This window comes from Buceros rhinoceros, unplaced genomic scaffold (assembly GCF_000710305.1).
Source record: "Buceros rhinoceros silvestris isolate BGI_N320 unplaced genomic scaffold, ASM71030v1 scaffold40546, whole genome shotgun sequence".
In the NCBI taxonomy this organism is placed as follows: Eukaryota; Metazoa; Chordata; class Aves; order Bucerotiformes; family Bucerotidae; genus Buceros; species Buceros rhinoceros.
This window is the reverse complement of record NW_010418887.1, coordinates 13,594-25,388: the sequence shown is the minus strand read 5'-3', so window position 1 is coordinate 25,388 and position 11,795 is coordinate 13,594. Positions and strand designations below refer to the sequence as shown.

At 44.6% G+C, this 11,795-nt stretch overlaps 1 protein-coding gene across 1 annotated transcript in view; it reads left to right on the top strand.

Moving 5' to 3' along the window:
• Window positions 1-1,823: 1,823 nt before the first annotated feature.
• The window catches only part of RAB11FIP4 (RAB11 family interacting protein 4 (class II)), a gene marked incomplete at its 5' end in the record, with an annotated part of 12,889 nt that continues 2,917 nt past the window's right edge, over window positions 1,824-11,795 (top strand). The window contains 8 exons of the mRNA XM_010138698.1: window positions 1,824-2,062; window positions 5,629-5,820; window positions 7,269-7,403; window positions 8,860-8,895; window positions 9,760-9,859; window positions 10,250-10,353; window positions 10,894-11,034; window positions 11,561-11,642. Of these exons, the coding sequence (XP_010137000.1) occupies window positions 1,824-2,062; window positions 5,629-5,820; window positions 7,269-7,403; window positions 8,860-8,895; window positions 9,760-9,859; window positions 10,250-10,353; window positions 10,894-11,034; window positions 11,561-11,642 (1,029 nt within the window). The remainder of the gene's footprint in view (window positions 2,063-5,628; window positions 5,821-7,268; window positions 7,404-8,859; window positions 8,896-9,759; window positions 9,860-10,249; window positions 10,354-10,893; window positions 11,035-11,560; window positions 11,643-11,795) is intronic.

Genomic DNA, 11,795 nt, shown 5'->3' with positions numbered 1-11,795 from the left:
TCCTACTTCGGGGTCTCGCTCTGTGCCTCGCTTTTTCCCTCCTGGATCAGACTTTTCCCAGCTGGTGCAGCTCTGTAAGAGCGGTCAGGGCCTTACTGCATTAAACATTTTAAGAGAACCGGGAGCTCTGTGCCTGTGGGGCTTAGCATGCAGGAGAAGACTTTGGGGAAATGTTAGATAAAACTCCTGGATACTTCTGAAACATCTTAATTGTTCTTAACAATCTTTACTTTTCCTACAAAGGTCTTACTGCTTATGCTGTCAATTTGTAGATTCCAAAGTACTTCGCAAAGAGCAGCAGCGTTGTTATCCCTGATTCAAGCAGTGCAGGTAAAGCTGTCCTGTTGACTCCCTGTTCATTAGTTAACTAGGTTTGAGCAGCTGGAGTTGTTCTGAATTTCTTAAACCTCTGAGTGCTAGGAGTTTTCACAGTCATATAAATTTGTATTTCAGAAAAAATGGAAGGTGAGACCTACACTTCTAGTAGCAGTTTTTGCAAATCTTAAAAAGCTGCAGCTTCTGGCTGACCCTTCTTAAGTCAAGGTGAAAAAGGCACAGAGAAAAATTGATGTCATTAGCACAGAACATCAGTAGTTCTGCAAAAGCAGATTTAAGCCTCTGTGGCTGTAGCGTAGGAGTGTCCAGAGGCTGCGGGGTGGACTGGAAGCTGTGCTGCTGCGAGCAGTGCCACTGTTCCAGCGTCCCAGTGCGGGGGCCGGCCAGCAGCACAGCTGGTGCTTGCGATGGTGCCAGGCTGATGGTGCCTTGGGATTCCTGGGGAAGTAGCTGGGCGGGATGACAGTGCAGCCTGAATATGAGGAGAACACGTGAATGAAATGCTTCATTACTTGTGCCAGTAAACTAAGCCTTAAATGCATTATAGTCGTAACTTGCTGGCAATAGTTCAGCGGTAAAGCTGCCCGTGGAGCTCCCAGGTGAGCTTTGGAGTGGAGATCTGAGTCAGAGCATTTGCACGACTTGCCTTGGAGTCACGAGTTACTTGTGTCACGCTGGATGGGAATTGTCAAAGCAGTGTTGTGTTGCTGCATATCAAAAGACAGAGTAAAATCTTAGGCTTTATATTTTGGATTAATTTTTACTTGTCTCTCAGGGACAAGCAAATAGAAAACAGCTTGTCTTGGCTATTGTGAGTGTTCATGGGGAAAGAAGGGGAGGGAGGGGACGAACAGCAAGAGTAAAGTGTTGCAGTAATGAGAATGGCATCTTGTTTTAGTTGACACTTGATGAAGACCTGTGATTCCAGGAAGCAGGAACAGACAACTTTGGCTTTTTTTTCTCCTGCTCTCTTATATCTTTGATTGTAACCAAGACTTAACTGTAAATGTTTTAACACCTGCCAGCTCTTTTCACCTTACGTATTTTTGCCCATCCTCAAAGACGGAGTAAACTGTTAGACTTACCTGGCTTCCTTTTGTTTAATTAAAAATATTAATCACAGGACTAACTCTCAGTGACTTCACGTATTATATCCTTTCAAAGTATGCCTCTTTTTGTAATAAAACTTAGAGACTATTTATTAATTCAAGCACATTTTGAAAGTATCTTAGGTTAAAACTGACTGTATTTTATACCTGGGTGTCGTGTTCCTCTGTCCTCTATAGGAGTCAGAGACAATATTTGAGCCCTTCTGGAAGGTGCAAGCTGCCTTAGCGGCTGCAGGAACTGGCTTTGGAAGGCAGGACAGCCTTTTGTTGTGTGGCTTTTACTCAGTATCACTCTTGTTTCCAGGGCGTCCAGAGGGGGTTATTCCTTCGCCTGTATCCTCTTAACTGCCTTGAAGGATGATCTGAATTGACTCCCAGTTCTTCTTTTGCCAGGGTGGTGAAATCCAGGACTGTGCCTACTTGGACAGCGAAAGCGCCTACAGCGAATCGGAGCTCTTTCCTGATGACGACGCGATGACTCTAGCACAGCAAGAGGTTCACCATGAGTCCGACATGGACAGTGCTATTGAGAGCGCCCAGAGCTCGGAGGCCTCTGATGTGTGTCGGAGCGAGGAGAAGGATGGTGTGCTTGGTGGCCTCTTTCTGCCTGGTGACAAGTGAGTGGTTGTTTTGGCCCATGGCAGCCCTGTTTGGAGGCATGTGCAAAAGGGCCAGGGAGGAAGGAGCCTTTATGTGACTAATCCCTGCTGTGGGAAGCTGAGGATGCCTGAAGGACTTAGAAATTTAATATCCATTTACAATGTAGGGGAGATGGATGGCCAGGTCCTCTAAATGGCTTAGACAGTCTTAGCCCTGGCTCCTTCTGGCATGTTCTGTGAGCACTCATGGGACTCGCATGTTACGTGTTTAAAGTATTGGGTCTCTCCAGAATGGATCACTTCATTAGCATCTCCCAAAACTTAGGATCTACTGTGTTCCCGTAACCTTTATATGCTGGAATGAAAACAAATACTTCCGGCAAAGCAGTGCCACATGAGGAATGCTGCTTTAGTCTTTCGTACCTCTAGTTGTCTGAAGACATGGGCTCTCAGATCTGTTTTGCAGCTCCTTGTACCAAGTTAATTCTGTGTGTTTCTAATTTTCCATAAACTTTAGTGTGCAGCAGTAAATTGTGTTTAACACGGGGTGTCCTGGCATGTGTGTGTGTAACCATAGTTTGCTGTTAACACAAGAGTGTCTCTGTAACCCTCACTTGACTCTTCCCAGGTGGGTACCTGGGTGTGTTGGTAAAAGCTGACTTCGGGGGGAAGAACCCAACTGGCTTTAATGCTGCTTTGAACTGAGTAAATGCAGTACCACAGGACAGAGTTCAGCTGGGCTTGCTTTGAAAGCCTCTGCCCTGTCTTCTCTACTTTTGGCTTGTCATCTTGATTTGTACTTCTTGCGCTTCTTTCATGGCTAAGGCAGTTGTCCTTCTTTCTCCTGGGCCTTCTTGGATGCTCTGTATGCTACCTTCCTTCTGAATTCTTCAGCTAGCTGAGATCTGGCCTCCTCCCATTTGCCCAGAGACTTTGTCAAGATAATTCCAGTTTTCATTAGCTCTTTATCAAACTTGTCTCCTTGCCTTGCCATTCTTGGTTTTTCCAAGCACCCATCCTTGTCATGACTGACTTTTACTCATACTGTGTTGAAATGAGTATCCTTTCTCCCAGTTGTGCTATTTGGGCTCTTGTGAAGCAGGTGGGAAAGGCATTGTGTGTCCTGTACCCTCCTTCTAGGCAGGGCAGAAATGACTAAGAGCTACAGTGCTCTATTAGTGCTACTAATAGACCTTGGTTTATGCTCTGGGGCTTCTTCAGCTTTGGTAAATATGTGAGAAAACACTCAGGGGAGCTTCATACTTTTGTGTTAAAACATGATAGAGACTTTCACCTTGGCTGGACCATGACACGTGCTTGCTGACAAAGCTTTGTGTCAGCCCTCTGTGAAGTCCTCATCTGAAGGACAGGAAGTAGCTTTAAAAAACAACAAAAAACCCAAACCTGAAAGCTTCCTTCAGAAAGTGTTAGTATGTGGAAAAACAGCTGCTTTTAGCAACTCCCTTGAAAGTGACTATAATTTCTAGACAGTTTTCAGCCTGCGGCTGGTTGTGAGTTCAGGATCTACCCTGAGTATGGACCGTCTCAACCCAAGCGGTTTGGCAAAGCTTACAAATAACTACAAGTTAAAAGTTCAAAGCGACCTTACTAGGCAGGTCCAGCAGTGGAGACTGTTCGCATATCTGCCGCAAGAGACACTTAGCCAGGCCATGCACGAGGAATAACGGGCTGCTGAACTCGTCTGTTGGCAAGTGGTGATGTTCCAGGGCTGTTACGATGGAGAGCGGATTTATGGACAAGTATATGTTATCATCCCAACTGAGGCCGGGTTGTTTACCTCTGTCCCTGGTGGAAGTGTCGTGAGGAGCTTCTTCCTAAGCCAACTTGTGTGATAGCGTTCAGGTGAAAACAGCAGTTGCAGTTACACAGATCATAGTCACCCAAAACCTTATCAACACACAGCGTGTCTGTGGCACGGCAGCTCTTTATGAACAGATGTTAGTGTGATGCGTTGAGCTTCTCACTAATCCATCTCCCAGCTGAGGAGCCTTGTTAGATAAGTTTGATCTATTTCTAGTATGAGTTTTCCTGTCTTCATGATCTTCATCCTTTAATAGCGTGCCAGGCTTGACTTGCCCTAATTTCTGCTAATGTGAATTAGATAAATGAATTTCAGGTTATAAATGGATCTCATCAAACCAGGAGAAACAAAAGAACATACAAGTGAAACGTTGGCAAGCTTCCTCTTCCACTAATTGCTTTTGGAGGAAAGGGATATGCAAATAATGCTTGCACCATCGCCAAAGGAGCTCTGCCGCATTGACAGCTCACAAGTGTAGTACTTCAGGAAGAGGAACCTCCCTGAATCCAAAAGTGCAGGGCACAGTTAAGAGGCTCAGGGTAGGCTCAGAAGAAACCTAGGGGGCAAGATTGTTGAGCAGCTGGTGAACAACGTCAGCTCGGAGCTTCTGTCCCATGGCTCAGCTAGTGGAGTTGAAGATGAAAGCACTGAAGCAAAGAGAGCGAGAAACTTAACCCACAAAGCGTCAGCAGGTTGCATCAGTGCTGGGTCTGTGCTGCAGAGAGGCACTGGATTCTGCTTTGTAGTAGGAGCAGCGATGTGTTGGGCAACTCAAGGACTTCTCAAGTGGAGCGGATGTTTCAGGCCTTAGATATACATTTTTTTGTAGGGGAAATTTTGTTTGTAAGAACTTGTACTGGAATTTACTGGCTTGGCTGTTTGAATGCCTTACTGAGGCGGGAGCTGAGCAAACCTGTGTAAAATTTCTGCCTCTGCGGGACAGCACATGGCGTGACTGCAGCGTGGCCTGGGCTCTGGAGAATCACTGAGCACCCTCTGCAGCAAACTCGCTCTGTTGTGTTAGGTGTGACGTGCTCAAAACCGCTCTGCCAGCTGCTTTCCTGTGGTGCCTTGCTCTGCTGATCTCTTACCTGTATGTCCCCTCTCTCTGAGGTCACAAGGTCCTGCCACTTCCTACCTGTTTGGCATTTTCTTAGGTAATTCTCAGGTAGTAAAGTGGCCTTTTGTTGTGGTCTGTAACTCCTCTGAAAGACAGAGTTTTGTCATGATGGAAGGAAGGGCAGGAACCCAGCTTCTCTTAGGTCACATCAGTAGCTTTAGTGACTGGTATGTGGTGAGCTGAAGTTTCTGACCACACAAAAGAGAGTGGCTGGAACTCATGGGGTGTGGGAGAGAATTTATGAGGATTACTGGGAAACTTGTGAAATAGAGTGACAGCCTCTGACTTGTACATGTTCCTCTCCCTACCCCCTGCATTTTGGAGTTGTCTGCACAGTTGTCTGCAGAGGTCTTTTACCACCACGTGGAAATGATGACTAAGGATTGGTGAGGGGTGCTCTTTATAATGAAGTGGGTGTGTTGATCCCAGCCTGTCTCACAGGTGGCTTATTCGTAGATTCTCATGCTCTCGTCTTTCAAGGCATTATGTCAAATGCACATCGGATTTGTTTAGCACGTTAGTTCTTAGCACAGAGTGGGTTACAACTTCAGATGAGGGGACAAGCTGTTAAGGTGGAAGATTCCATGTGAGGTGAGATGCTATCAAAGATGGCCTTCGAGACGTTTTGACCTCTTGTTTCAGGTCAAGTCCTCACAACCCTTCTGCAGCATCTGACCTCTCAACTTATTCCACCGCCTCTCTGATCAGTAATGAAGAACAGTTTGAAGACTATGGGGAAGGAGATGATGTGGATTTTACTCCCAGTAGCCCATGCCCTGATGATGAGACCAGAACCAACGCCTACTCTGACCTTGGCTCATCTGTATCTTCCAGGTTGCTCCTTATTAACAAACAATTTTTCAATTTTGATCTTCTCTGAGCACGGGTGACCACACCGGAGTTTACACTGGTTACACAGACTCACCTTAAAAGCAAAATGTTATTGGTTCATTTTCTCCCCCTGAGTGACAGACTACATTTAGTAGTGAGAGCTATAATAACCTCAGCTGGGTCTGAAATAACTGGGCTGTTATGCTTGTAGAGATGTTCTGTTGCAGACAGTGGATCTCACAGTTAGGTGCTAGTATTGGAAGTTAGCTGCTGCAAGCTGGAAACCAGTTGAGCACTGTGCACCAGCCCTGATACCTGCAAGAGAGCTGTGTCTCTTCAGTGTGCGGACACCACAAATCCTCAGCACTAACCTGTAGGGTGAAGTGCTGTTTGCAGACAGGGCTTTGTTTGAAACAAGCATCCATATTAACCTTTAATGTCCTGGAGAGCATAAGCTGCTGTCTGTTAGGAACTGGGAATGCCACTGCAGTCGCCAGTTTCCTGCATGTGAACTCAGTCTCTGCAGCTCCTATGTCCTGTCTTTCCCCAAGACAGGGAATGGGCAAGCAGAGCTGGGGGAGAGCCGAGCATGAAGATGCTCTAGGGTTTGTCTGCTTGGATCAATAGCACATGAAGGTCCTGTGCTTCGTTGCTAACGTAGCACAAGCTCACTGCCTCGCTCTGTTCCACATGCAGCCCCCATGCGCTACCCTCTGTTTCAAGCACTTCTGCAATCCAACCTTGCCACCTCTGTCATGCATGCAGAGCCAGCACCCCTCTCCACTGCCCCTTCATGATGGTGGCTTATGTCCTTCTTTCATTCCCCGTTTCCTCAGGTTTATGCAGCCCTTTCCATTCTCATTCCTGGGGCTCTGTGCACTTCATGCCACAATTGCTCTTTTTTATTTATTTTTTCTTTATCATGCCAAGAGCTGCTGTTACCTCCTCTTTAGACCTATGTCCACTTCTTCCTCCTCATTCTAGGGTTCCTTCTATTCAACCATCTGAGGGGGGTTGTGCAACTTCTTACCACATCACCCTGTTTTTCATCTTCCTGTCTTTCTCTTGGAGAAAAGACTCTTCACATTGCATGCCAGGCTCTAGCAGGAAGATGGGCAAGGTGAGAGGGCGACATTCCTGTGGTGGAACATACTAATGTAGCTGCTTTTGCAACAGCATCACATGGACTCCCTATACCTTTTGCTATTCTTCCAGTCACCCAAACTGATTCTTTCCCCTGACTCCCGGAACACGTCCTCTGTAAAGCCTCAGCTCAGACAGGGAGACTTGCTGTAAGACAAGCATTCTCCAGCATCAGCTCGAAGTTAGATGAGCTGTGGTTAAGAGGTGGTTTCCAAAGTCCCTTGTCTGCGATTCTGACACAATCAAGAGGAAAACCTGTTGTGAGTTGGTTACTATAGCCAGTAACATCTCTCCTTTCCTGCAAACAGTGCTGGCCAAACACCCCGAAAAATGAGGCATGTTTATAACAACGAGTTATTGGATGTTTACTGCTCACAGTGCTGCAAAAAGATAAATCTGCTCAACGATTTGGAAGCCAGGCTGAAAAACTTGAAAGCAAACAGGTAAGCAGCTTAAACCACTGCTTTTAGCAATTCCCTCTTGAATTGGGACTTGCTAGTAGCAGGAGGAGAGAAAGAAAGAGCCCTCTCCTTCCCTGTATCCGATTCTGTCTTACATATGTTGTTCTTGGAAAAGAGTAAAAAATTCAGATCCTGACATCTAGCTTGAACCAAAATACTGTTCTTTGTTAGCTATTAAGTATTTTTCTGACCTAAGGTGTGGATAGCATTAATAAACTCAAATATTTTAACCAATGAGTATTTTGATTGCAGAGCGAGAGTGGTATTTTCAGGGATTTTTCCCAGGAAGTGGGGTCTGCTGTGCCACTTAGTGCAGATCTACAGTTAGCTACTGTTGTCTCCAGGTGGGAGGGGATGATCTGGCAGATTCTCAGCTAATGCAAAGGACCTTACATACACATCTCCTAAAGCTATTGGTCAGCCAAGGTACTTCATTCCTTCATTCCCGTTCCATGGGATTTTTTTTTTTGTCCTCAAGGTAGCTTGGAAAAATGATTAATCCTATGGCAGAAGTTACTTTTGGCTTTCTTTGCGAGTTCAGCTTTTTCCTTACATTTCTATCTCTCCACTCCATCTGCTTCCAAACTGTGCTGAGCACCTGGAAAGAATCTGGTGCTTCCCACAATCATCTAGGGGTTTCGGAGGAAATTATTTGGTGGGCTTCTAGCTCCCCCTAGAAACCGAATGTAAATCCTGCCTGTCTGCGTCATCCCTGGCACAGAGCACACTGCACTGCTGCTTCTCTTGATGACACAGCAGTGTAGTATTGATATGAACCTTGTTCCTGCTCTAGCAAGGAGTCTGCCAACACCAAGCCCGTGACCGGCTAAGGCTGTGGGGATTTTATGAGTGAGGCTGCGTATACCTGGCTGAAGGAGAACGATGCTCTGACAGAGAGCAGAGTGCATGCACACAGAGAGGTGACAGCCTCTTACCAAGAGATGCTGCTGGGTATCTTGATCTGGTTCTAGTGCTGTTGTCTGGAATCTGGTCCTTCATTTAGATAATACTAATCTCTGGCTGCAGACTGTAAAAATGGAAAGCATCTTGGTTCCTGTGCTGAACTGGGCAGTGTCATAGGGAAACTGGGAATCCAAAGTAAACATCCATTACTAACTCAGTGTTCCTTTGTGGTGTTTCTAATGTTAGTTTTGCTCTGATTCACACTGACAAATTTCTGCTAAATGTAACAGTATTTGCAAATTGACTCATTAATGATCACAGTCATTTGTGGCTCTGCTCATCTTCACATTGTTGGTAACTGCAGCTTTTGATTAAGTTGTTTAAGACTATGGTTCACAGAATCATATTTTTACTTCACTAAAAAAGTCAATATAACATTTCATTGTGCAGTTCAGTGGAGTTCAAATTATGACTGAATCCAACACTGACCAAATAAGTGTTTAATTCCTGTCTCATTCCTTCTGTATCCATGTAGCCCAAACAGGAAAATATCAAGCACGGCTTTTGGAAGGTAAGAGTCTTCAACTTCTCTATGAATATATGTGGAATCAGCTGTAAGAGTTCCATAAAGGGGGGAAGAATAAGTTTAGGAAAACAAAACCGTGCCAGACAAGTTTTCAAGGAAAGGGGCCTATATTTGGATGGGAATGTTACAGAATATAGAAGCCACTGCTAGTCCTGGAGCTGGCCCCTGGAAAGCTCTGTTAAGGACACAGTTGCTTCTTTGTCTGCCAACTTTCTTCCTTTATCCTGCTGTTGCTTCTTTCACCCTCATAATGTGGACCTTTTTGTTGTTGCCAAAATGCAAAGGAAAGCAAGAGCATCCCTTTAAAAAGGACACACAGAATTGTGGTCTTCCTTTGACTGAATGAACCAGCCCTGGGCTGAAGAGTTTCAAAAATATTTTAGATAATCTCCGGTGTTGTGTATTCTGATGCTATTCTGTAGTGGGAACTGTTTGGGATTTCTTTTTCTGTTTTTATAGAAGTTTTTACCGTATGAAGTTTTCTAGATTAACTATACTAACCAGTGTGCAGTGGTGACCGCATTTTAAATTTCTAATAAGACAAATACAACTCAGTACATACTGTAAGACCAAGTAGTTTTTAAACTACGTTCATTCTGGTGGCACATCCTGTCAAAAGCACCAAAGAACTCACACCTTAGAACTAACATCATTGATTGTGCTCAATATGACTTTATTTAGCTCCTAGTCTTTTATAAGTCTTGGGCTTAAACAGTTGTAATTGTCACTGAAATGATTGCAGAGATTTTAGCATCACATGTTCAAAGTGCAAAGCCAGGCTATGAGACAGTACCAGACTCATTCTCCTCCAGCCTCATCAGCAAAATAATTATCCTTCTGATCTTGCAGACAGCTCTTCCACAACAGTAACTTCAGCAGCAGTAATGGCAGCACAGAAGACCTGTTCAGAGACAGTATAGACTCCTGTGACAATGATATCACTGAAAAGGTGAGAGACGCCCTTGCAGTTAACATTCCCAACAAAATCCGGCTGGAGACATGCATCGGTTGACAAAGCTCTCTCGCTTACAGTTACCAGTAAGGTGAAGTAGCTCGTTCAAAATGTCCGTGGTATTCCTTAATATTATGGTTTTGCTTCACAAAAAAGCAGGAACTGTGCAAGCACGTTGGCGTTGTGTTAGTACTTTGTGTATTTGCATTGATCAAGAAGGATGCAGAGTCTTCGGCACTCAGAATTTCAGAGGTTGATTTCGCTGTAGGCTTTGCAGGGAAGTATAGTCCCTTTAAAAAGGGTAGCATAGCTAAATGCCAGTTAGGAATGGTGAAGGGATGTGTGAAGAGGTTCAAACTCTCAACCCTTTTGCACCTCCCCTTCCAGGTGATGTTCCTAGAAAAAAAGGTGACAGAACTGGAGAATGATAGCCTGACCAACGGTGACCTGAAGAGCAAACTGAAGCAAGAGAACACCCAGCTAGTTCACAGGTGAGAAGGCACGGAGCCAGTTCTCTTTATCACATCAGAGCAAAGCTGCAACAACGTTGCAGGGAAAGAACGTCTCTGCGGGTAAAATATGACCAAGTCTTCTGCCTTACTGCTAACAGATAAAATAACGCTTCCTCTGAGAAGTCCAAGTGGAATAGGGCTGCCTTGCTGGATTTTCAGCAAGCAAGCAGGTTTCTTAGTACGGAGATGTTACTGACTTGTACAGAGCAGGCTCTTCTGTTAGAGGCGTTACCACAGGCCTATTTTCTTGCATGTAGCAAAAGCAGAAGGCTGGGTCATAGTCCCAGCTTCTTGAGACAGAGAATGAAAGAGTAACAGATGATGATAGTACTTAATTCTGTGCTTATTGGGAGAGGTTAAATACCCAGAGAGATATTGGGAGAGGTTAAATGCCAAGAGAGATTGTGAAGTAGAGTGAAATAAAGGAATGGGAAGGAGAGAGAGACAACAAAGCTGCACGCTGTTATTTTTTTAAAGTACTTGTGAAGCTGTTACTGAAACAGGACCTGGTTTCTTTAGAGTTCACGAGCTAGAAGAACTATTGAAAGACCAAGAAACATCAGCAGAACAGGCTCTGGAAGAAGAGATAAAGAGGCATAGAGAAGCATATACCAAGTATGAAAAAGAGAAAGGCACCGAAATTGAACTGCTAAATACAAGGTAACAAACATCTGGGTGCCACCCAGAACACCACCAGTTGGTCTCTCCTTCGTTTTTCCTTTGCATGTAAGCATAGGCTGTTCACAACCAGACAGGGACAGATGGTTACAGGTCAGCAGTTCTGCAGAGTAGCTGTGCCGTTGCATGTCTAATGCCCAAAAGCTTGGAGGATGCTTTACATTAATGCTTTAATCCATTGGCCTATGTAGATGGCTTAGCTGGATATTTGGCATGGATTCAAGGAGGGAATCGTGACCAGCTGTAACAAACACTTGTGGCGGCATTTGTTCCTTCCTACTTAATTCTTTTTAGATACCTGTTCTTAGGAGCATAAGAATCTGAGGGTCAGTGAGCATTTTTAGCCCTAAGAACAAACAGAAAGCACCCAATAGCTCATCATAAAAAATGCGAAGATTAGAAAGATTTTCTTGTTTGGTCAAGTGCAAGTGAAATGGCTTTTTAGAGCATGATACTTTCCACATCTGCGTGCTTGAAGTTTGCTGTAAGAATTTTGTTATTAATACAGGGTTCAGCAACTGGAAGAAGAAAATGGTGAGCTGAAAAGCACTGTCACACGACTGAAGTCACAAACGGAGAGATTAGACGAGGTAATAAAACTCTTGAATGCTTGAGCATTTTAACAGCAGCTTGTTTTGTGTAAGAGCAAGCTCGTAGAATGAGTGGCCCAGCTTCTCTAATTTGCCGTCCCTAAATCAGACTGCTAATGGAATTGGAACTTGGTCACCTTGAGTGACAGGAAT